Source organism: Schistocerca serialis, chromosome 9 (assembly GCF_023864345.2).
Source record: "Schistocerca serialis cubense isolate TAMUIC-IGC-003099 chromosome 9, iqSchSeri2.2, whole genome shotgun sequence".
NCBI classification, from domain to species: domain Eukaryota; kingdom Metazoa; phylum Arthropoda; class Insecta; order Orthoptera; family Acrididae; genus Schistocerca; species Schistocerca serialis.
In genome coordinates, this window is record NC_064646.1 from 160,569,851 (window position 1) to 160,596,783 (window position 26,933).

The 26,933-nt window shown below is 42.8% G+C and overlaps 1 protein-coding gene across 2 annotated transcripts in view; it reads left to right on the forward strand.

Annotated features, from left to right (window-relative positions):
• Window positions 1-26,713, forward strand: part of LOC126418672 (UDP-glycosyltransferase UGT5-like) — a 114,431-nt gene extending 87,718 nt beyond the window's left edge. For both annotated transcript variants that reach the window (XM_050085557.1, XM_050085558.1), the window contains exons 5-6: window positions 2,737-2,956; window positions 25,342-26,713. In XM_050085557.1, the coding sequence (XP_049941514.1) occupies window positions 2,737-2,956; window positions 25,342-25,618 (497 nt within the window). In that variant the 3' untranslated portion in view covers window positions 25,619-26,713. The remainder of the gene's footprint in view (window positions 1-2,736; window positions 2,957-25,341) is intronic.
• The last annotated feature ends 220 nt before the right edge of the window (window positions 26,714-26,933 follow it).

The following is a 26,933-nucleotide window of genomic DNA, read 5'->3' on the forward strand; positions in this document are numbered from 1 at the left end:
ACAAACCTGCAGTGTGTTCAGCATTCAATGGCACAAATCGAAGCGACTAAACAGCAAATATTTCATTTTAAAGGCGGTACCCATCCACTCTATTCGCAACATATTTCACTGACGGTATTCGCATATGCCGCTGAACGCACGTAGAAAAATACATCATTGCACGACACGAATTTCAGGAAATATCACGTCATAAATACTGAGATGCGTGAAACACTGCCGAATCATTAATGACGTTTTGTTTTGTTACTTCTTTATCATTGACCCTATTCACAACACACGTTGTATAGGGTAGGCACATATACCACTGGATGTACCTGCAAAATTATATCATTGCACAGAGCATAGTTCAGAAGTTACGACGTCATAAACATTATCAAGAGAGGAAATGAAACTGAAGGGTAAAATCTGCTAGACACACAGGTGAAATGTGTGTACAAATAAGTGTTCAGTTTGTATGAAATATATTTGACATACGCGTATCCGAGTAAAACCACGGGTAAAAAACTCATCCTAAACCGCTGGAAACATTTCACTCATATTTGGTTCAAATATTGGTTACAGGTTGGAAAGAAATACTGTAGGGCTAAGAAGGACCGTGAGTGTGATAACGGGGAGAGAGAATGGAAGACGAGGAGATGGACAGGCAGCTCGGGGGGAAAGGAGTAGATAAGTACAGATGGGAGGAGGATATGATGAGAGATAGAGGAGGGGGAAATGGACAGAGAAAGGGGAGAGAAGAAGATGGACTGAGGGAGAAGTGAGCAGGACACGGATTAATGTAAGACTGGTATAAATAAATAACCGTGCAACGCTGGGTTTCTCAGCGAGTATTACGATAAATAAAATACGATACTCAGGCTTTAACGTTATTAAAGAGCCAATGACTGTACTGGAATTATAACTACGTGAAATTTAAAATTTTCCCGGCGAATTAAATGTTGGAATAGGTATCGGGTCCGTAGTCGGTCGTTGTAAGCTTTACTTCACCATATTTCAACTGGACACCTGCCAGTCATCTTGAGGTGAGCCATCGGTGAGTGACGAAGACGTTCTCCAGAGACATTCATACGGAGAAGATAAGTTAATGGAGTTTTTACATCATCATAACTCCATTCATGAGAACATTCGAATTAGCACGGAATAAGAGAAAGATGGTTGTCTCCCATTCTTGGATGGTTTGGTTAGACGAAAGAGTGACGGCTCTCTGGGACATTCCGTGTATAGTAAGCCCACTCACACTGATTTGTACCTCCACTCTTCAAGTTGCGATCATCCATTCCAAACCTGATTAAAACCCTTCTTCACAGGAATGCAGATAGTTTACCTAAAGAGCTCGCACTTTTGACGACAGTGTTCAGAGAAAATGGATACTCGACCCGTCAAATTAACAGAGCATTCTCAGCTAAAATTAAGAACCGGGAAGTGGATAAAGTGTAGAACGCGCCAGCAAAGCTCCCAGCTTTTTTTCCATTTGTTGGAAATATTTCCTTCACATTAGTAGGAATCCTTAGTGACTTTCAGGTACACATGATTATCCCCCCACCATCTAAGATTTCGGACCTGCTAGGATCAGTGAAGGATAACTTATTGCCGACCGGTGTGGCCGAGCGTTTCTAGGCGCTTCAGTCTGGAACCGCGAGACCGCTACGGTCGCAGGTTCGAATCCTGCCCCGGGCATGGATGTGTGTGATGTCCTTAGGTTAGTTAGGCTTAAGTAGTTCTAAGTTCTAGGAGGCTGATGACCTCAGAAGTTAGGTCCCATAGTATTCACAGCCATTTGAACCATTTTTGATAACTTATTATTGCGGAAGACGAAAGACGGGAATTAACAAAATACCTTGCTAGCGTGGTATGGTCTATATAGGACATACAGCACACACAGAGAAAGAATGTTGCACAGATCATGAACACTGCACTTGCCTTCTGCAACCCAGTAAGTATACAAGTGCAGAACATTGTATCTCCAATGGACATTCAATAGAATATGACAAAACATTAATTTTGGCTACAGCAACATCTTTTCGCGACTCTATCATAAAAGAGTCCGTTGCAATACTCTTCTCTATTGAACCATGACACTACCTGTATAATGCGTGGAATCCCGTCATCTCCAAGATTTGCTCCAAACGAAGGCGCCAGAATACTCCGATGAGTGTGTCAACGACAAAGACAGCTGATCCTTACCGAGCGAGGAGGCGCAGTGGTTAGCACACTGGACTTGCATTCCGGAAGATGACTGTTCAAACCCGCGTCTGGCCATCCTTATTTAGGTTTTCCGAATTTCCCCTAAATCGCTCCAGGCAAATACTGGGTTGGTTCCTTGAAAGGGCACGGTCCACTTCCTTCCCCATCATTCCCTAATCCGAGGGGGCAGATGACCTCGCTGTTAGATCCGGTCCCCCCCCCCCCCCCCCCCCCGCTTCCGCCCAAAATCAACCAATCAACCAGTTGATCCTTGCAGTTTCACCAGCGAGGGCGCTGCCGCCGGATGGTATGGTCCGTTTTTGTCACTGTGACTCTGACGCATCCAAAGCAATATCATCAGCGCACTTCGTGATTCGTGATTCTCCGATGGAACACCAGAAGATGACTGGCAGGTGTCCAGTTGAACTACCGTGGAGTGAAGTTTACGACGACTGGCTGCAATCCCGAAATCTCTTCGAACAATTGTAATAATAAATTTTAACGCGCTGGTGCAGTTACCTTTGTGATGTCTTTGTGATGTCGGTGTTCCAGCTCACGATAACGTGCGGCTGTTCATCACGCACGGCGGCCTGTTGAGCATGACAGAGGCCGTGCACCACGGGGTACCGCTGGTGGTGGTGCCGTTCTTTGGAGACCAGCACTTCAACGCCAGGCAAGCCGAGCGCCTCCGCTATGCCGTCAGGCTTGACTTCAGTAACATCACAGAGGATTCACTCACCTGGGCACTTACAGATGTGCTTAATAACCCTAGGTAAGCTGTATACAACACGCATGCTTACAAACGGCAGGAGTGACTGGCGTCGACGTAGAACTAGTTTCACTGTTGGCAATGGTTCGCGCCTATCAGAGGTGGGCAAATTGAGACATACATTACGTGATTAAAAGTATCTGGAACCTGGCTGAAAATGAGTTACAAGTTCGTGGCTCCATTCATCGGTAATGCTGGAATTCAATATGGTGATGGTCCACCCTTAGCCTTGATGACAGCTTCCACTGTCGCAGGCACATGTTCAATCAGGTGCTGGAAGGTTTCTTGGGGAATGGCAGCCCATTCTTCACGGAGTGCTGTACTGAGGATAGGTATCGATGTCGGTCGGTGAGGCCTGGCACGAAGTCGGCGTTCCAAAAAATCCCAAAGGCGTTCTATAGGATTCAGGTCAGAACTCTGTGCAGGCCAGGCCATTACAGGGATGTTATTGTCGTGTAACCACTCCATCACAGGCCTTGCATTATGAACAGGCGCTCGTTCGTGATGAAAGGTGCAATAGCCATCCCTAAATTGCTCTTAAACAGTGGGAAGCAAAAAGGTGATTAAAACAACAATGTAGGCCTATGCTGTGATAGTGCCACACAAAACAACAAGATGTGAATGCCCCCTCCATGAAAAACACGACCACACTGTAACACGGCCGCCTCCGAATTTCACTGTTGGCACTACACACACTGGCAGATGACGTACACCTGGCATTCGCCGTACCCACACTCTGACATCGGATCATCACATTCTGTACCGTGATTCATCACTCCACACAACGTTTTCCCACTGTTCAATCATCCAATGTTTACGCTTTTACGCAACGCGAGGCGTCGTTTGGCGTTTACCAGCGTGATTTGTGGCTTATCAGCAGCCACTCGACCATGAAATCCAAGTTTTCTCACCTCCTGCGTAACTGCCATAGTACTTGCAGTGGATCCAGATGCAGTTTGGAATTCCTGTGTGATGGTCTGAATAGATGTCTCTCTATTACACATTACGACCCTCTTCAACTGTTGGAGGTCTCTGCCAGTCAGTAGACGAGGTCAGCCTGTACGCTTTTGTGCTGTACGTGTCCCTTGACGTTTTCACTTCACTATCACATCGGAAACAGTGTACCTGGATATGTTTAGGACAGTGGAAGTCTTGCGAACAGACGTATGATACCAGTGACACCCAATCACCTGACCGCGTTCGAAGTCCGTGAGTTCCGCGGAGAAGCCCCATTCTGCTCTCTCGCGATGTCTAATGACTACTGCGGTCGCTGGTATGGAGTACCTGGCAGTGAGTGGCAGTACAATGCACCTAATATGAAAAACGTATGTTTTTGGCGGTGTCCGGATACTTTTGACGACATAGTGTATCAGAGTCGTGTGGCGGTGTATGTCCAGGCCAAAAATGCTGATTCATTATCTGCCAGCACTTTTTTTTATCCATGTTGTCATATTAAAGCTGAAACAATTGCACATGTCATATGCCGCTGACATCACTATCGGCATTTCCTTTCCTGCAAGGTCATACCAGAAATATTGACATCCTGCCATGTGGCAAGGTCAAGGAGTGAAGGACCTCCCCACCCCCTGCTCCTCTGCAAATTCAGCCTGAAGCACGCCCCCCACCCCCCTCTCACCAATCGCCTTGTGCGCCCTTCCCACTGCACTGTATTCGTGAACGCGAGACTCGACTGGAGTTAACATTGTAAAATAAACTGCAAAACGATTTAGAAGAAATATCGGAATGGTGCGAAAAGTGGCAGTTGACTTTAAATAACGAAAAGTTTGAGGTCATCCACATGAGTGCTAAAAGGAATGCGTTAAATTTCGGTTACATGATAAATCAGTCTAATCTAAAAGCCGTAAATTCAACTAAATACCTCAGTATTACAATTACGAACAATTTAAATGGGAAGGAACACATAGAAAATGTTGTGGGGAAGGCTAACCAAACACTGCGTTTTATTGGCAAGACACTTTGAAAATGTAACAGACCTGCTAAGGATACTGCCTACACTACGCTTGTCCGTCCTCTTTTAGAATACTGCTGCGCGGTGTGGGATCCTTACCAGATAGGACTGACGGAGTACATCGAAAAAGTTCAAAGAAAGGCAGCACGTTTTGTATTATCGCGAAATATGGGAGAGAGTGTCACAGAAATGATACAGGATCTGGGATGGACATCATTAAAACAAAGGCGTTTTTCGTTGCGACGGAGTCTTCTCACAAAATTCCAATCACCAACTTTCTCCTCCGAATGCGAAAATATTTTGTTGACACCGACTTACATAGGAAGGAACGATCACCAAGATAAAATAAGAGAAATCAGAGCTCGTACGAAAGATATAGGTGTTCATTCTTCCTATGCGCTATACGAGATTGGAATAATAGAGAATTGTGAAGGTGGTTCGATGAACCCTCTGCCAGGCACTTAAATGTGATTTGCAGAGTATCCATGTAGATGTAGATGTAGAACGTTTTTTTAATTAATAGAGAACTTTACGATTACGTTATACGAATTCTGAACTGTGGAATGGATGTAAAACTCGAATTGTCGTGTAACGTGTCCGCCCCCGGTAGCTGAGTGGTCAGCGCGACAGACTGTTAATCCAAAGGGCCTGGGTTCGATTCCCGGCTGGGTCGGAGATTTTCTCCGTTCAGGGACTGGGTGTTGTGTTGTCCTAATCATCATCATTTCAACCCCATCGACGCGCAAGTCACCGAAATGGTGTCAAATCGAAAGACTTACCCCCAGTAGCTGAGTGGTCAGATTGACAGACTCAATCCAAAGGGGCCGGGTTCGATTCCAGGCTGGGTCGGAGATTTTCTCCGCTCAGGGACTAGGTGTTGTGTTGTCCTAATCATCATCATCATTTCATCCCCATCGACGCGCAAGTCGCCGAAATGGCGTCAAATCGAAAGACTTGCACCAGGCGAACGGTCTACCCGACGGGAGGCCCTCGTCACACGACATTTTTTTCATCGTGTAACGTGTTGCAACTGCAAGTGGTGTACTTACACTGTGTTACGGTTGGCAAAACATTACACAAATTGATTGGGTTATGCAGCTCCCAATACCGATAAAGAAGTACAGTCAATACAAAATACAGTCAGCTCCCTAGCCACTGAATCCTCTGACCCTGTTCAAAACTGATAACTTTGGTCCCTGTGCACATAAAAAATAAATTGAATTGTCGAACCTCTAGAGCAGCAACGGAGTAACGCGATATATTCTGGTCTCTCATGAAAAACCAAAATATGCTTGCTGCAGGCTCAGCAGTGTGCAATGCTACTAGTAGTATTTTGCAATGTGCATGTAATAATTTTGGCTGATAAATGAACACATTTATGAGAAATCAAACTTCCTGGAAAAAAATATGACCAGAACAGGGAAGTGGTACTGATTATGATGAATTACTAACACTGAGTTTTTTTAGCAAAATTATAGTCAAGTTAAGTTTGGCTTTTCAAAAAGAACATCTGACAATTGAAGATACTTTACTCACAATTGATTCACAAGCAATGATATTTAAACAGCAAGTATTATCTTACCTCATTAAACCAGTATAAATGCAGATCATCAAGTTACATATACCTCTGTTAATAAATATTAAAAGCATAACAAAAATGAAATACATAACTAGCCTTTGTATCAAAACCGTCCACGTGCATTCTGGGGTTACTCAACAATTACAAATTATCAGCCAACTGATCTATACTAACGTGCTGGCAAAACAAAATTATAATTATTTAACATCTCTACCTTGCTTTCATGAAGACTTCTGCTTCCATGTTCAACAATATTGACATACCTACATTAATCTAACACTTGGTGGCTTCACACAGCACATCGATAAACTGCCTACACCATCGTTTTTCCCTCACAGACAGCTACCTACAACTGTGCGCCGAGAGCTCTCTTACTCCAACACTATAATAATCTCAACCAAAAACAGTATCTTTGGATCTGCGGTCGTACACAGTCAGCGATTCGCGTTATCGAGCCTACCAGGGACACACATCGTTTATAGCATACTAGTTTCATTTTAATTTATATTAATAGTCTTATCATAGTCTGGTGCCATATACAAGTGTGCCCCAGTAGACTCCTTTCAACATTTATCTCATATTTCGCTGAAATCAGCACTCCTGTATCCCTGAGCTCTACTCTAATTCATGTCCAATGTAGCGTAGGTTTAAAATTGAATGTGTGTGTGTGTGTGTGTGTGTGTGTGTGTGTGTGTGTGTGTGTGTGTGTGTGTGTGTGTATGTGTGTTGCCAGTATGAAGTACCATCCCACCAACCCCAACCCTCGCGTGCCGCGTGCGCGCGCTGAACGCTTTGTATCATACACCACACTCGTGTTACACTTCTCAGCAGCACTTTCTCGTCATTGCACGAACACAAAACACAGTGCGTCCACCTCTCCTGGCACCGCTACGCCTCACGGCGCGCCTCCTGTCGACGTCATCGTCAATGGCGGAGTTCCCAACTGCTTTCGAGCAATTTGTTCAGGGCTCGGGTATTTGTTGTAATGAGAAATTGATTTACAGTACTCGATAAATACGACGCCTTCATATCAGCGTAAAATATACAACTTCTCAGAGCTCGGGTATTTGTTATTACAAATTATTGTTGTGAATTAGCTCGCAGGTTACGGTTTATTGATACACAGTCAGCACTGAATCAGAAAACGTTGTTTTTGTGAAATACAACTAACTATTTGTTCGCGCATAGTAATGAGTAATATCGGCAAGGGATCTCAAACTGACTCTGTATTTCTAGATTTTCAGAAGGCTTTTGACGCCGTTCCACAAATTGTGTGCCTATGGGGTATCGTTTCAGATGTGCGACTGGATCCGTAATTTTCTCTCAGTAATCGACGGAAAATCAACGAGTAAAACAGAAGTGATACCCGAGATTGGTCTACCAGCGCTGCAGACCTAAACAGCCTCCCGTTTCAAGCCGACATACACAGAGATAGCACGCACTCACCGTACAGTGGCTCGGAAATGCTACTGTGATAATAGATGGCCAGAGCGAGCTGCTATTTTAGGAACTGTAATTGCCTTGACATTCCTGCCTTGTCTCGCATAACCAATAAAATTTATTAACAACTGTTTCTGTAGAGTATTTAAACCAATGTAAAATACCCTTCCTAAACATCTATATGGCAGTCTTCCAAAAACATGGACAGTCTGTAATCCCTGACACAGCACTTGCTAAAGCCTGTGCTATGGTAAGTGAGCGGGATTCACCTTATGAGAAAGGATTTTCGCATAGATATCGACCGCGTGTACCTGAATGGTGGTAAATCAGACTTACATCCACTCTGTATTAACAATGATACGTCAAGTAAGTTCGAAATGCAATTACACGTCAGGATGGAGCAAAAGTAGACCAGAAGATGCTACCAACGTGACAATAATACGGTCGCCAGCCTATTTAGGCAGTAGCTGAGTTTCGTCCCTGTACAAGTTGGTATGTATTCATGCAAAACAACAATTTGTAACACTGCATAATATAATAGAATTTTAGAACCAGAAAATCTATTGAACTTATAGTTTCACGTTCTGTACTGATGTGGAAAATCATGAATACATAACACTACGCTATAATGTTTACTACAAAACTTCATACTGTCTAGTAATCTGATTAAAATTGGGCATAGGTTACCCTAGAAATTGTACTTTCATGCCACACACACGAAATGTCAATTTTGATAAAGATAACACACTGATAAATTTTGACTTTTATATTAACTTTAACTTTATCTGGTCAAACCAATGTAGAACACTTCAGAATTCAAATGAATGACGGAGGGGGGGGGGGGGGGGGGGGGGGGGACCTGAAACTGTTATGATCACTGTATTTAAAAAAAATTATTACTGAATTTATTATTCATTCAAGATTTCCAGTATATAAGTTACTACTCTTTTCATCTTATTTACTGCTCATTTAAATGCTTTTAATCTGACTCGAAATAATAAACTTAATTACTATATCAATACTTAAGTTACCTTTCGACTTCGTTAGACCTTCGCTATTCATTTACTGTGCCCATTGTGCGGTGCAGTGCCCGTGCGCATTTTCCCGTGCTCGCCTGCCATCCACCTTTTACCGCTCCGTGATAGATCGGGTATCCTAGCGAGGCTTTGCATTCTACATATCCTAACACATTGCCTACGTATGGACCAGACGCACAGTTACAATTTTAAACATCTTACAACAGTTTCAACATTTGTTACATTTCAGTTCTATTACCATAATACTTGACATTTGACATAAACATTCTACATCTACATCTACATCCATACTCCGCAAGCCACCTGACGGTGTGTGGCGGAGGGTACCTTGAGTACCTCTATCGGTTCTCCCTTCTATTCCAGTCTCGTATTGTTCGTGGAAAGAAGGATTGTCGGTATGCCTCTGTGTGGGCTCTAATCTCTCTGATTTTATCCTCATGGTCTCTTCGCGAGATATACGTAGGAGGGAGCAATATACTGCTTGACTCTTCGGTGAAGGTATGTTCTCGAAACTTTGACAAAAGCCCGTACCGAGCTACTGAGCGTCTCTCCTGCAGAGTCTTCCACTGGAGTTTATCTATCATCTCCGTAACGTTTTCGCGATTACTAAATGATCCTGTAACGAAGCGCGCTGCTCTCCGTTGGATCTTCTCTATATCTTCTATCAACCCTATCTGGTACGGATCCCACACTGCTGAGCAGTATTCAAGCAGTGGGCGAACAAGCGTACTGTAACCTACTTCCTTTGTTTTCGGATTGCATTTCCTTAGGATTCTTCCAATGAATCTCAGTCTGGCATCTGCTTTACCGACGATCAACATTATATGATCATTCCATTTTAAATAACTCCTAATGCGTACTCCCAGATAATTTATGGTATTAACTGCTTCCATTTGCTGACCTGCTATTTTGTAGCTAAATGATAAAGGATCTATCTTTCTGTGTATTCGCAGCACATTACACTTGTCTACATTGAGATTCAATTGCCATTCCCTGCACCATGCGTCAATTCGCTGCAGATCCTCCTGCATTTCAGTACAATTTTCCATTGTTACAGCCTCTCGATACACCACAGCATCATCCGCAAAAAGCCTCAGTGAACTTCCGATGTCATCCACAAGGTCATTTATGTATATTGTGAATAGCAACGGTCCTATGACACTCCCCTGCGGCACACCTGAAATCACTCTTACTTCGGAAGACTTCTCTCCATTGAGAATGACATGCTGCGTTCTGTTATCTAGGAACTCCTCAATCCAATCACACAATTGGTCTGATAGTCCATATGCTCTTACTTTGTTCATTAAACGACTGTGGGGAACTGTATCGAACGCCTTGCGGAAGTCAAGAAACACGGCATCTACCTGTGAACCCGTATCTATGGCCCTCTGAGTCTCGTGGACGAATAGCGCGAGCTGGGTTTCACATGACCGTCTTTTTCGAAACCCATGCTGATTCCTACAGAGTAGATTTCTAGTCCCCAGAAAAGTCATTATACTCGAACACAATACGTGTTCCAAGATTCTACAACTGATCGACGTTAGAGATATAGGTCTATAGTTCTGCACATCTGCTCGACGTCCCTTCCTGAAAACGGGCATGACCTGTGCCCTTTTCCAATCCTTTGGAACGCTACGCTCTTCTAGAGACCTACGGTACACCGCTGCAAGAAGGGGGGCAAGTTCCTTCGCGTACTCTGTGTAAAATTGAACTGGTATCCCATCAGGTCCAGAGGCCTTTCCTCTTTTGAGCGATTTTAATTGTTTCTCTATCCCTCTGTCGTCTATTTCGATATCTACCATTTTGTCATCTGTGCGACAATCTAGAAAAGGAACTACAGTGCAATCTTCCTCTGTGAAACAACTTTGGAAAAAGACACTTAGTATTTCGGCCTTTAGTCTGTCATCCTCTGTTTCAGTACCATTTTGGTCACAGAGTGTCTGGACATTTTGTTTTGATCCACCTACCGCTTTGACATAAGACCAAAATTTCTTAGGATTTTCTGGCAAGTTAGAACATAGAACTTTACTTTCGAATTCATTGAACGCCTCTCGCATAGCCCTCCTCACACTACATTTCGCTTCGCGTAATTTTTGTTTGTCTGCAAGGCTTTGGCTATGTTTATGTTTGCTGTGAAATTCCCTTTGCTTCCGCAGCAGTTTTATAACTCGGTTGTTGTACCACGGTGGCTCTTTTCCATCTCTTACGATCTTGCTTGGCACATACTCATCTAACGCATTATGTACGACGGTTTTGAACTTTGTCCACTGATCCTCAACACTATCTGTACTTGAGACAAAACTTTTGTGTTGAGCCAACAGGTACTCTGAAATCTGCTTTTTGTCACTTTTTCTAAACAGAAAAATCTTCCTACCCTTTTTAATATTCCTATTTACGGCTGAAATCATCGATGCCGTAACCGGTTTATGATCGCTGATTCCCTGTTCTGCGTTAACTTTTTCAAATAGTTCGGGTCTGTTTGTCACCAGAAGGTCTAATATGTTATCGCCACGAGTCGGTTCTCTGTTTAACTGCTCAAGGTAGTTTTCAGATAAAGCACTTAAAAAAATTTCACTGGATTTTTTGTCCCTGCCACCCGTTATGAATGTTTGAGTCTCCCAGTCTATATCCGGCTAATTAAAATATCCACCCAGAGCTATAACATGGTGGGGAAATCTACTCGAAATATTTTCCAAATTATCCTTCAGGTGCTCAGCCACAACAGCTGCTGAGCCAGGGGGCCTATAGAGACATCCAATTACCATGTCTGAGCCTGCTTTAACCGTGACCTTCACCCAAATCATTTCACATTTCGGATCTCCGTCAATTTCCTTCGATACTATTGCACTTCTTATCGCTATAAACACGCCTCCCCCTTCACTGTCCAGCCTGTCTCTGCGGTATACATTCCAATCTGAGTTTAGGATTTCATTACTATTTACATCTGGTTTCAGCCAACTTTCTGTCCCTAGTACTATATGGGCGTTGTGACCGTTTATTAATGAGAGCAGTTCTGGGACCTTTCTGTAAACGCTCCTGCAGTTTACTATTAGCACATTAATATTGTTATTCCCTGTTGCATTTTGCCTACTCCTACCTTGCTGCGTCTCAGGAGGCGTCTTGTCGGGCCTAGGGAGGGGATTCGCTAACCTAAAAAACCCTCATGTGCACTCCACACGTACTCCGCTACCCTTGTAGCCGCTTCCGGCGTGTAGTGCACGCCTGACCTATTCAGGGGGACCCTACATTTCTCCACCCGATAGCGGAGGTCGAGAAATTTGCACCCCAGATCTCCGCGGAATCGTCTGAGCCTCTGGTTTAAGCCTTCCACTCGGCTCCAAACCAGAGGACCGCGATCGGTTCTGGGAACGATACTACAAATAGTTAGCTCTGATTTCAGCCCGCGAGCGAGGCTTTCCGCCTTTACCAATTCCGCCAACCGCCTGTACGAACTGAGGATGACCTCTGAACCCAGACGGCAGGAGTCATTGGTGCCGACATGAGCAACAATTTGCAGTCGGGTGCACCCAGTGCTCTCTATCGCCGCCGGCAGAGCCTCCTCCACATCTCGGATGAGACCCCCTGGCAAGCAGACAGAGTGAACACTGGCCTTCTTACCCGACCTTCCCGCTATTTCCCTAAGGGGCTCCATCACCCGCCTAACGTTGGAGCTCCCAATAACTAATAAACCCCTCCCCCCGTGTGCCTGCTCGGACCTTGCTGAAGGAGCAGCCACATGTCCACTCACAGGCAGAGCGGGCGATGCCACACGGCCAGCCTCCACATTGACCCTCCGCCTCGTGCGCCGCGAACGCCGCTGAACCCGCCACTCCCCTTGGGGAGAGGCTGGCCCAACCGCGCCCAGTACACGCGAAGATGTCTCGACAGCAGGGACAGTGGGTGAAGCATGTAACACCTGGGGTGTACCTTGCGACGCATCAGACTCCCAATTGCCGCTACACTCTGAGGCAGCAGCCTGAAGACGGCTGACCGCGGCCATCAACACGCTCAGCTGTTCGCGAACAGTGGCCAGCTCCTCCTGCGTCCGTACACAGCAGTCACACATCCTATCCATCCTAAGGAATCAATTTACTGAAGAGAGTTAATCAACCTTTAACTAGACTGCTAATTCACTAAAGGCGGCTGTTTATTAACTAAACTGTGGTTGCTAGGCACTTCTTGTAGAAAACAATGAAAATAGCACTACCTGTCTCTGGACTGTATTGAAAACAAACACTAGCACTACTGACACTATGGCTGACTAAAGGGACTCTCTCTGACTGTATTCAAAACAAACACGAAATCTATGGAACACTATTAATAGCACCCGACAATTAAAGCTTCCTAAAAGCAAATACACACGGAAGAAGAAGTGACAAGTAAGAAAAATACAGTTAATACTTAAATTAAGGTAGCTCGCTGCACAGCAGACGTGAAGCAGACGGCAGTTATTAATATTCACATCGAAACTTATTTACAGTTTCCTTAACATAATGGCATGAAACAAAAAGAAATGAAATCAGAACATCAATTACACAAGTTTATCGTAAAATCAGATGAAAAGAATTACTTATATGTACAATAGTACAGAGTCGTTGTTGTTACAAGTTTTACGCAGATATCGAGATTGTAAATGTGCCATGTCTTCGTTTTGCTCTTCACAACAATTAAATACTTCTCATTTGTCCCGATGAAGGCTGCGACGAAAACGGACACTAGAGATCATGGTCGCGGAGGCGTACTACGATTTTTTATGTAATTTATAGAAAAAATGAAAGTAACATCCGGTGCAGCCCCGTCGTCCCCCATTCAAGGACACGTAACTGCAGCACTAATAGTTTAGCAGCCATTGGGTCTACGTACATCACGAACAAAAAAATAGGTCTTATGCTCGTATTTTCGTTATTATTCGACAGTGAGATAATTGTCAAATTATGATTGCAGGACGGATCGTTGTTGGAGGACGTTAAAGAAATGGAGAAATTTCCTCCTGATGCGATGATACGTTAATTTATATAAATACAGATAAGACTAAAATAGTGCACATTGACTCATTTACGTATCACGGAGACATAAATGTTTCGATACCCTTGCCGGAAAACATATAAATCGTAGCTTCTGTTCTTATTGTAGTAATCGAATTAGGTACCGTTGTGTGCCCCTACACGGCACCAAAGTCAACTTCAATTTCTTACGTAAGTATTAAAAGCAGACAAGCTGAATTTGTGGTAAATCAAGACAATTTTCTGCTGGCCTAAAATTATGCCAAGCTGGTGATTGTGAGCCGCCCAACCCCTAGCTTGTTACGACATGTCGAGACGGCGAAACACGAAAGTATGTACATGTGAAAGGCAGCACCACTTGTGGGTACCAGTCAGAGATCTGACATGTTTCACCTGGTGAATATAGTGCTCCTGTGGGAGTCAGCGTAGTTTATGAAAGATGTATATGGGCCGGGCATAGTTAATATTAATATTGTTTGGCGGGATGGTTTACCTGTGCACGAGTAGACAAGTCACAGAGAGTTGTGGTGCCTATCGATAATGTCGTTCACCCCTATGCTTGCGATTTACATATACGTATACTACGTAGTTCGTGGTGTGGCGGGACGGGGTCGGTCGTCTTCGTCAACTCTCTCTCTCTCTCTCTTTCTCACTTATCGGAAGTCCGCATTCCTCAATATTCCTTCCTTCCGAAGTCCTTTCACTCTGTAGTAGCAGATACGTGATAGGCAGTGTAAAGCAGCGTTGATGAACCACTACCTAATACCTACCACACTGAGGCCGCGTATCTCGAGTTGAAAGTCATTCCTGAAAGTTCATATTCAAAAAATCTGGCGTTCGGAGGATGCAGACTACTTGCAGAAAGCATTTTATATTAGATTGAATCTGCTTTTTATTCATATGGAAACCAATGAAATGGCTATCAAACCCTTATTTAATATGGTAATGCTCTATCATTACAAGTTCACTGTCTGTACAATACACACTACTGGCATTAAAATTGATACACCACGACGATGACGTGCTACAGACGCGAAATTTAACCGACAGGAAGAAGATGCTGTGATATGCAAATGATTTAGCTTTTCATAGCATTCACACAAGGTTGGCGCCGGTGGCGACACCTACAACGTGCTGATATGAGGAAAGTTTCCAACCGATTTCTCATACACAAACCGCAGTTGACCGGCGTTGCCTGGTGAAACGTTGTTGTGATGCCGCGTATAAGGGGAGCAGAAATGCGTACCATCACGTATCCGACTTTGATAAAGGTCGGATTGTAGTCTATCGCGATTGCGGTCTATCGTATCGCGACATTGCTGCTCGCGTTGGTCGAAATACAACGACTTAGCAGAATATGGAATCGGTGGGTTCAAGAGGGTAATACGGAACGTCGTGGTGGATCCCAACGGCCTCGTATCACTAGCAGTCGAGGTGACAGGCATCTTACCCGCATGGCTGTAACGGATCGTGCAGCCACGTCTCGATCCCTGAGTCAACAGATGGGGACGTTTGCAAGACAACAACCATCTGCACGAACAGTTCGACGACGTTTGCAGCAGCATGTACTATCAGCTCGGAGACCATGGCTTCGGTTACACTTGACACTTCATCACAGACAGGAGCGCCTGCGATGGTGTACCCAAGGACGAAGCTAGGTGCACGAATGGCAAAACGTCATTTTTTCGGATGAATCCAGGTTCTGTTTACAGCATCATGATGGTCGCATCCGTGTTCATCCGTGTTTGGCGACATCGCGGTGACCGCACATTTTTGGAAGCGTGTATTCGTTATCGCCATGGTGGCGTATCACCCGGTATGGGGTGCCGTTGATTACACGTCTCGGTCACCTCTTGTTCGCATTGACGGCAATTTGAACAGTGGACGTTACATTTCAGATGTGTTACGACCCGTGGCTCAACCCTTCTTGCGATCCCTGTGAATCCCTACATTTCAGCAGGATAATGCACGACCGCATGTTGCCGGTCCTGTACGGGCCTTTCTGGATACAGCAAATGTTCTACTGCTGCCCTGGCCAGCACATTCTCCAGATCTCTCGCCAATTGAAAACATCTGGTCGATGGTGGCCGAGCAACTGGCTCGTCACAATACGCCAGTCACTACTCTTGATGAAATGTGGTATCGTGTTGAAGCTGCATGGGCAGCTCTACCTGTACACGCCATCCAAGCTCTGTTCGACTCAATGCCCAGGTGTATCAAGGCCGTTATTACGGCCAGAGGTGGTTGTTCTGGGTACTGATTTCTCAGGATCTATGCACCGACATTGCGTGAAAATGTAATCACATGTCAGTTCTAGTATATTTGTCCAATGAATACCCGTTTATCATCTGCATTTCCTCTTGGTGTAGCAATTTTCCGACACACAGATTCCGCTTCTATGTGTATAATGCTTATGTAGGTGACAAAAGGTTGGTCGTGTAATTAGACGCTGACACACAGGTAAATAGCAAAGGTGAGCGGGGTCGAATAACAACAGTAGTTTATGTACAATCGTAGCGTTGTAGTCCAATATTTCGCAAACAATGCTCTCCTGTAAGCCTTATTCAGCCTGTATTTCATCGAGTCCAATAGGCACGAACACATACATTGGAATACCATTTGTAAGCCCAGTCTCTATGGACTTGTTGGGCTCAACACTTTTGGTGCTCGACGAGTACAGGTACTGATGCTTTGCTGCAATTGGCCTATCATTACACTACTGTGCAAAAACATGATTAAATTATAGTACGGTCTCTTATATATGGATGCCAGTTCGTTAGTCTATCTACTGCAAATGCTAGTGCACTATAGAGATCATACGTATTCAGAACACTCGAATGTTTTAGATAAATGTGCACTCCCAAGATGCTAATTCAAGCATTGCCTCGCCTTATGCATCAACTACTGAAACCTTACATCGAATCATAGGAACATCTATAGGCATATGAGAAGGGACATACTCGTCTGTTATTTTCTTATCTGTATACTTCCTCTTGCTGCAAAGATAGCCCCACTCATCCCATGAAAACTACGCTTTAGCCACGACATGTTGTGCATTTCCTCCATCTAAAATTACTTCAAAGTCATTGCCTGGTGCTAGACCTATATTTATATGTTTTAACCCACTGACAATTAAATTGTACGTATTGGCGAGCAGTAGTATTCTGAGAGACTCAGGTCCAGACTGTGCTACTGCATAGTCAGATGACACCAGGTCCAAAAAGTCAGGAAGACATCCAGTCGGCTGCAGTTGGGTGTCTCCATGCAGCACTGGATCAGGCACTCGCCGTAGTTTCTGTGCTCGTACTAATAGCTGCCGCTTTGCATCTGTAACCGTTAAAGCAAAAAAGGCTAAGTACAATGAAGCACACACTCTTAAGGGGATACGGAATCACCTATCCCCGCAATGTTAATATATGCCTACTATAGGGAACATTTTCTCACAAACTACTGGAGACAGAGAGGTAAAAATTTTACTGTATGTGCATTCATATGTTACAACAATACTGAAACAACAGTTTATTGTCAAAGTATTTTCTTACAGAGATATTGTACATTTATTTTTAAGTAAATTTTTTCCATCGCTTTTTACTAGACTATCACCCCTAAGTCTTTTGTAAATCAAGTAATTAAAAAATCGTTGTTTCAGTATGTAATAGGGACCTATGTCACTACGTCATAAAAATTTCAGACTTCTAGGTTGACCAGTACCTGAGATAATGTTCCTAGATGAAGTAAAAAGTAAACTTACGGGAAACGGAGAAAGAAGATTAAAACATTCCTGATCCGTAGCTAATACCCCCTTTACAGTCTTCATAATCATCTTCAAGTCTTCTTTTGGCACCCCTCTGCACCTGTCTTGCTTTTTTCACTAATGTCTTGATTATATTATCAGCATGCCTTAGTCTGTGCTGATCTAAAAAGAACATAGCACGTACCGTACGGGAACCAACACACATACCCAACTTTTGAAGGACCTGGCATTTAGTTATATTTCCAAGATTGAAGGTTGCCACAGCATCATACACACCAAAATGTAGTGTATTAATTCCGACAAACACTGTTTTTGGGAGACGATGCCATATCACACTATTCAAGCACTCCTTGGGGTTCTGCGTTTTTCCGTGAAGACATTTCATCAGAAGACTTCTGTCAGCCAGATCTCTGAAAATGGGCTTTATTTCTGCCATGATGGCTGATGGTAGACTGTGGTGGTGAATGTATTTCTCTCCTGTTGTTAGTCCCCTATTGTATTTACACCAGCTGTTTTCACCTTTGGGGCACAAACCATGTTGTGGATGCTCATCCGTGGATGCGGTGTGGAAATATAAAGCCCATATAGCTCTCCTCATTTCTTCAAGATTGCCTGTATTTTGCCTGATTGCAAGGCCATAGCAGTTCTGAATGTGGTCTATTATGGAATCAGTCAATCTTCCTCTGCCATCCAAGGTTTTCCCATCATCTAGTTTTTTCCCTTTCATAACTGATTTTAACCTTCTCAGCCTGGCACCCATTCTCTTCTGCACATGTCCTATACATTCAAGTTTGCTTATATTTACACTGTTCCCATATGGTTTGCTTTCCAAAACTTCTTTGAATGCTTTAGAGTCACCATCTCCCAGATATTTGACATAGCGAACATTATACCACTGTGAAGAGCGATGAAAAATTTTCTTCACCCCAGCAACCTCCATGCCACCACTACTACCATAATAATTAGCAATACAGTCATCACTGTGTTCATTTTTCAGCCTGCCTGTGCACCTACAGTATTTAGACATTATTGCAACATCAATAACCTTGCCAGTATCAACACTAGTTGCTGTTACAACACCATTGTTGGAGGTGTGGCCCCTTTTCTGCCACGTGCCATCAAACGCCACTGTGAGGTCACGACTGCCGTCATTTTCTTCCACTGCTTCTTCCACAGCAACCTGCATTGACTTCTGTGCTACATCTTCAACTGCAGATCCTAGTACATAATTGTAAGCTTCAAACTTTGAAGGTGCACTTGGAAGATTTAGAACACCACATAGCATATCACCAGCTGCTTTGCCCTTACCAATTGCTCGCAATCCATAAACTAACCTAATATTTACACTATAAAGTTCAGTTTTCTTGTATCCATTATTTACAGTTACTGAAACCGAACTTGGAAACTTACAGCTGTATTTACAAACACTGCATATTAAATTAAACTGGGCAGCCAGGCCACCATGGGATTCTACTTTCAGAGAAACGTTTCCATGACATTTTTTGCAGCACAAACTGTTTTCAAGAGCTTCACACAATATATTCGTATCAATGAGTTCAAAAACTTCATTCCCTCTATCAAGTAAATTATATTTCTCTTCCAAATCTCTTAGTTTTTTATGAGAAGCACTGTTTTCATTTGGTGTAAGTTCGTTCGGCAAATCAGTAATAAGTGGATTCACATTTTCCAACAGTGATGATGATGAACTGCTTTGCTTTGCTAATGAATCATTATTTCTTTTCTTTTGCCAGTTCACACGCTTTTTAAATACTTTTGCTTTAGCTCTAGGCATTTTCACTGCGAAAAATGAAGCACTAAATACGAAATAACTCAACAACAACTACTTTCTTATATCACACTGTTTACAAAACAGTCCCGCCACAAAGTCAAAGAGTAACTTGAGGAAACCAGAGAGAAACATTTTCGGGCAACTAGTGTATAAATAGTCGCTGGAAACCGGGATATTTGAATTCATGTCACTTTAAAGGTACTGCCAAAAAGTTCATGGTCAGCCACGAGAGACGTGTATAACTAAAGCGCAATACCCGATCTCACAAATATATAAAAATAAAATAGTTATAATTGTAGTAGAGCTATGTATGATACGTCATTTTAAAGAGGAAACATGGCAGAATATAATACGCCAATAAAAAAAAATTCGATTTTTTAACCCAAAATCCGATTCCGTATCCCCTTAATACTAATTACAGAGAAACTGATATAATATACAGGGTGAGTCAGGAGGGAAGGTACATGCTTTGAGGGGTGATAATGGTCCTCAACAAAAAACTTCATGTGGAAGTATGGCCTACTCCGAATGGTTTCCGAACACATTTAATATCACTTATTTACGGTTTTCTCGAATAACTCGAAAACCGCACCCTCCAGCGAAACTGTCTCAGCAGAAAATTATACTATATTAAATTTCCTACAAAAGATGTCCTATTCCTTTTTTGTCTCTAGAGCTAATGGTTTATGCGAAGAGAGAAGTTTCCCGACTTGATACACCACAAGTGTCCCGTATCAAATTGTTCGTCTCAACCTACTACCTCAATATGCTACCTCAAATTAGCCTACAAAAACTACGTGTGCTACAGCGCATGTGCGTCGAGCGAGTTTTACAACTTTTCGCGTTCTCTTCGCACGAACCGTTAGTTCTAAAAATGAATAGGACCTTTTTTGTAGGAAATTTAATATAGTTTAATTTTGTACTGCGACGCGTTTTCGCTGGAGGGCGCTGTTTTCGAATTATTCAAGAAAAACGTACAAAAGTAATATTAAATGTGTTCTGTCTCGGAAATCATTCGGAATAGGGCATACGTCCGTATGAAGTTTTTCGTTCAGAATCACTAATTCTATCACCCCTCAAAGCATGTACCTTTCCTCCTGACTCACCCTGTGCACTGATATTCTTCATGTTCAACCCAGCTGATCGGCACTTCATGTTGACCAATAAATGATGATGTGTATGCAATCACCATATTATAAAAGATGTTCAAGGGGTGGGGAATTGATTTTGCATGACATTCGCTGCAGAGCGTATGGGTGCTCGAGGATGGTGTGCTTCGTGCAAAATTTTCGGATGGTGCTTCGTGCAAAATTTTCAAAAGTGCAGGGGGTAGGAGGCCCTCCCTTCCTTGACCTTGGCACTTGGCAGGGTGTAGTGATTCTAGTAATTCCTGGGGAGACAAGGAAGTCGCGATGATGCTGTCAGCGATATCGCCATGCGCAATTGTCTGAGCTGTAGTATTACACCACCGATAAAAACTGCTGGCAGATAATGAGTCACGGTTTTTGGCCAGAACATACAATGCCACACCACTGATCAGTATTTCCTATCGCAACAATGGAGATACCGCACGCTGGACAATATGCTGATCCGCTCTGTTCAACGAATCTTTAGCTAAGGTCTATGCAGTGCTACAGGAGGCCTGTGAAGAATCCGTTCTTCTCTACAGCAGAGCTCGAAAACAATTTAAACGGTTTAAAGAGGCGAGACAAGCAGTTTCAAAGGAAGGGGGACGAAGCACTCGAGTCACTTCTCTTACGGAAGGAGCCATTAAACTCCCTACTGTTATTGTGACAGAGGTTCGACGAATAACCTTTCGTACACTTTCTGAAATGTTGAAAATGTAGTTGGATGCCACCCACAATTTGTGAAGGACAATTAGCACACGAGAAGTGTTTGTACATGGTAGGTTTCGAAAACGACTGATTCTTATACACAAGGATATTAGCCTGCATGTTGCCACCTTTGACCAGTGAAAAGTCGGGACACTGCCACACTTGTAAATTCAGAAGTTGGGATACAGCTACCTTTGGCAACTCAAAAGTAGACACATGCAAACAAAAGGTATCATTTAGTTTGTTAGTTCATTAAATGTGCAGTTCTTACTAGCCTACGTCAGTTTCTCCCCTTACACGTGAACTAAACTACCAATACCGTATTGGAAATTTAAAATGTTTAAAAGTTAACAGTGTTAACCTTGTACACTGGTGAAAATCAATGGGTCTGGGGCTACAACTTAAAGACGTGCTGCCTTTAGGGGTTTCTTCTCATGAAGAACATCCTAACAGAATGCTGTGTACCTCATAGTATTGTTTATTTTAACAAGAAGTTCACCTTACAGACAAGGAAATTGCGCAATACCGTATGTAAAAAAGTGAAATTGTTAAAGGAAGCGAAAAAATTCGGGTCTTGCGGGTGTCCCGTCGTACTCATGTAGGCACACAGGACGTTATGGCAAAGAAGGAACGATCCTACAAAATAGAATGGCAACCCAAAGTCCGCAAGCAGTTGAAGCTGATGTTAGAGGACGATGTGGAGTTTCTCTAAAAGGCCATCACTGCTGGCGAAACTTGGCCACATCACTTATAATCTGTGAGAAAACAATAAAGCCATGTGTGCAAATCTCCATCATCGCCTACCAACCAAAGAGTAAATGTGGTTCTTTCTGCTGGGAAACCTATAATCAACTCATTTTTTGTTATTCTTCAAATGGTTTATCAAAATGTACTACCTGCGTACATATCAATAACTCGACAGTACTACCGGGATGTCCTGAAAACAAGTCCACATCAGACGTAAAAGACGACATATGCGTGCAATTGGCCGGATGCTCCAGCACGATAATGTATGGTCGTATACAGAAAATTTTGTCAGTGAATATCTTCCAAAAATAAACGTCAAGTGTATCCCTTGCCCTCTTTACAGTCCGGATTTAGTTCTGTGTGCCTCTTTTTTTCCCCTAACCTGAATAAAAACTTTAGTGGGAGGTATTTCCGTTATCAGTAGTGGAGGTTGAGCAGGCGATGCTGAAGGATCTTTCAAGAAATGTTTCCAGCATGTCTTTGCAGGTGCAGAAACCATGAGGGAAGTGCAGCACATCCGAAGGCGAGTCATGGTAAACTGAAGTACAATAAACAACAAACAGTTGTTGAGTGATGATTTCTTAACGACCAGTTTCGCTGCGTTAAAGCAGCATCATCAGGTTGTTAGTGGTGTCGCACAGGTAAGGACACGCAGGTGACCCTAAAGGATGCTATTTTGACAAGGATCATCAAAATTCTGAGAATGAATAAAGGTATCTTTTTTTTAAAAAAAAAAAATTACGATCATTATTTATCGAGCAGCATTCGAACAACAATTCTGATAATCTGAAGACCAGGATATTCTACTTTTTCGGAGGAGGGGTGGGAGCGCGTTTGGGGGTGTTTGTTTGTCATCAGTGATTTGATGCGGCGTGCCAGTGAAGATGGAATTTAATCCCTGATGCCCTAAGACATGCCCCATTATCCCGTCTCTCTTCTATAGAGAGTTTTTCACATTTTCCAATTCTCGTCAACACTGCAGATAATTCCTCATTTCTTATTCCGAGTTTTCAGGACCCTTCTGTTGCATAACATCTAAAATGTTTTTGTTTCTTCTTTTCCAGGTTTCCCACAATGTATCATTCACTTTCTTACAGTGCTGTGGTCCAAGACGTAGAGGAGACTGTGGTAGCTGGAAGTTAGCGTGGCTAGGAATAAATGATGTTTCCTGGTTGATTTTCGGTGTAGGGACCGATTTTAAAAATCACATGAAGGAACAGGCATTAGAAACCACCTTAGGCAGTTTCCACAATTTTCTTCTGTCTTTGTTTTTGTGAGATGTGAGGATGTTTATCGTGTAGCGTTTTTAAATGTCGCATTCGAGTTCTACATATTTAAATGCTGCGTTATATATTAAAGCTATACGCCGGATATCTTAAATTCTTCAGTTACAGAGTTTTATCGTGAGTAAAATTCTGTGTCTATGAAGGAGGATCGAAATGAAACGCACAATATTTTTTTCTCCCTTGGTATTCCAGATCTAATGTTTAAATTTCACGACAATATGTTACTGTCGTTCGTTCAGCGAAGTGTAGCTCGATATTTGTGGGCAGAGGGTATAACATGAGTGAAATTCGCTGGGACAGATGTGGCGTGTATGGGAACGACTGTAGGGCTTTTAGCAATGTCCCCAGGTGGTGTGCGTTTTCCAAGACGGCCGTGTGAATTGAAAAAGGTACCGCGATGGGATACATATGTTAAGAACATAGGTGACTGAGTATAAAAGTTCATTTGTGATCTTTTTGTTTTGTTATCTACTACACTTTCTGGTAATACAACAATTGTGTGTTACTTTTCGATCTTTCCCCGTATTTAGTCACGTGCCGTATGGGTGGTTAAGCCATACTTTGTCAATCGTGCCCCATCTTGTCTCTTAAAACGAAAGCTTTCTACCATGAAACACGAACATTTGTAAATGATCTGTGTGGTTTTTTTTTTTTTTTTTAAGTCTTAACAATTTTACCTGTCTTGAAAATGGAAATGTTCGTTATTTGGGGATTCAAACGCGGGTCTCCTGCATACTAGCATAGCAGGAGACCCGAGTTCAAATCCCAGTCTGGCACAAATTTTCAACTTTCCCCATTGATTTTAGTCAGCGCCCGCTTGCAGCCAATGTCTATAATTCCTTTGTGTCTGAATTCATAATGGCTCGATCAAAATGATGTCTGTCCTTTCGAACATGTCCAAAGAACAGACACACACACACACACACACACACACACACACACACACACACACACATTCACACACATGCATGTTGTCTATACGTTATACCCATTTTTTTGAGAATTTTAAACGTCTTGCACCACTTTACGTTGTCAAACACTTTTTCTAACTCGCCAAATCGTATGAAGACGTCTTGTTTTCTCTTAATTCATCCTTCGATTATCAAGCGCAACGTCAGGACTGACTCACTGACGCCTTACCTATTTAAAGCCCAAATGATCATGTAACAGATCCTCCATTCTCTTTTCCATTCATCTACATACCATTCTTACAAGCTACGTCGAAGCAAACAATGTTAAGCTTATTGAACCACGGTTTTCTCACTTACGTGGCCTTGTTATCTTTGCGAAGGTGTGGATGAATTTTTTTCGCAAGTTTGGTGGCACATTTCCAGTCTCATAGATTCTACGCACCTACTTGAATAGTCGTTTAGCTGCCACTTCCTACCAGTGATTTTTCAAATTCCCATGGAGTGCCATAACAGTCCCATAGCATAAAACAATTTTCAAGGAATGGAAAATAAAAAAAATGCTCTGGTTGACCGTCATACCGGCAATTCGAGCTGTGTGTCATAAGTATGGACCTAGCACGGGCTTTTCATCGGAAGGCGCTGGTAGGCATCCTCTGAAACAGAGACCGAGCTATGAAGGAGACACATATGTACATAAAGCAGAGCCCCCTCTTGTGTGGTAAGAAAGGTCTCAGTTACGCCAAATCTGAAGAGCCGCTAAAAGAATTGGTAATGTGATAGATGGCAACTGTCAGTATTCCGTATCGAGGTGAAAGTTGCAAATTTCGCCAGTGCTAATGTACACTGAAAAAAACAGAGAGAGACTAATTTTCCGATATTTGAGTGTTAAGACAACATTCAAACTGTGACAAATTCGTCAGCGCTGTTGCAAGATGTATCTCTTTAGACCTGTTTCTGTTTACATTCACATCAATAATAGTTTTAGCTTAGATTGAGAGATGAGACAGTTGATATAATAGATATTGTTGACGCTTGCAGCTACCGCACAAGGGCCCGTGAGGTGTCTCGTATCTTCCACGATCGTCCTCGCGCGCCCCTGGAAGAGGCCGTTTGGTGGACGGAGTACGTTGTCAGGCACCGCGGAGCGACCGCCCTGCGATCTGCCGGCCAGGACCTCTGCTGGTACCAGATAATGCTGCTAGATGTCGTCGCTGGCGCGCTCGGCGCGTTCTGCCTACCGTTGCTGGCAATCTGGGCTGGTTTCAAAGCACTGTCCGCAAAACGTGTAGTGAGTGACGTGAAAAAGAATGAGTAACGGCAGCAGCAGTGTTGTATTTGTAATTTACATGACAAAACCTTTTCACAGGCTTGTATGGTCGGCCTTGAACCCAAATGCTTAAGCAGCCTGAACGTAAATTGCCGACACAGTCTTAATTCCGTAAATGTAGTTCAAGAAATATGAGGACCTCCGTCGGAAACTTTGTCACCCTTGTCATGGAATTAAGATATGTTGAGATATCCAACCTTATACACAATGTATATCTGGAAGAACCTCTTTGCCTATAGTAAATGAAGTTATTGTTAGCAATGTACAGCAATAGAAAGCAACTGTTGAATGCTGAGGGAGCCTTCCTTAAGGTCAAAGACATTTTAAAATGATTCTGACGACAGCGAGGATTTATTTAACTTTTTTCGCATGTTCGTGTAGTTGTTTTAGATTGTTTATTGTTCTAAGTTTTTAGGATGCTCTGCATGATGGAAACTTTCGAGACAGCCAGGACTCTGGTTAGCAATATTTGACAAAGAATGAGCACAGATATTTCGGCAGTTAACTTGTTCCTGAACCAGAAAACACATTGATGATAATCTTACGAAATTTTGTGTGTCATTGCAAAAATATTTAGTCAAGAATTTCAAATCTGAAGATCAACTTCCAATGCCAACAGTGTCTGGGGTACCTCTTTGCCTAAGTTCCCGTCTAAAATTTAAATATCTTTGAGAAATAATTGACTCAGGTCAGATAGATATAGGAGATGAAGATCGTGTGATGAATTTCGTAATGTAAAGGATATTTAGAAGCAAGGGATATCCGTGGAAGGCAATGCAAACAGAAAGTTTTATGTTCTCTGTATCCTGAGAGCCAAAAACGTTCAGATTCTTAATTTGATGACTGTAGTTAGGCTTGTATTAAACATTCCTGTTTCAAATGATGAGTCAGACCTTTTTCTTCTCTAATGAATGCAAATGGTCAGAAGTGTGCAACAGATGTAGCAGCGGGTTTGCAGAAGCAGAACTGTAAGTAGCAGTGAAATTCTTTATATACTTATATACCTTTATAGTCGAAGCAATATTTGCAAAAAGATGGAAAATCTGTAAAAAAATATAGGCAATAATGTAAAATAAAACATGCATGCACATTTTAAATATATTTCTACTGTTATTTTAGAAAACATTATTTGAAGTATTTATTTTGTAGTCTTCCTCCTCGATCCCTTACTTTCTCAGTAAAAAGTTGGCCACCCTTAAGGGAGTAGTAGCTTCTGAATTAATGCGTGAATTGTAAATTGCGTTGGTTGAGGTACCTCAATTGCCCAACTCCCCCCTTCACCATCCCCTACCTCTACCCCAAC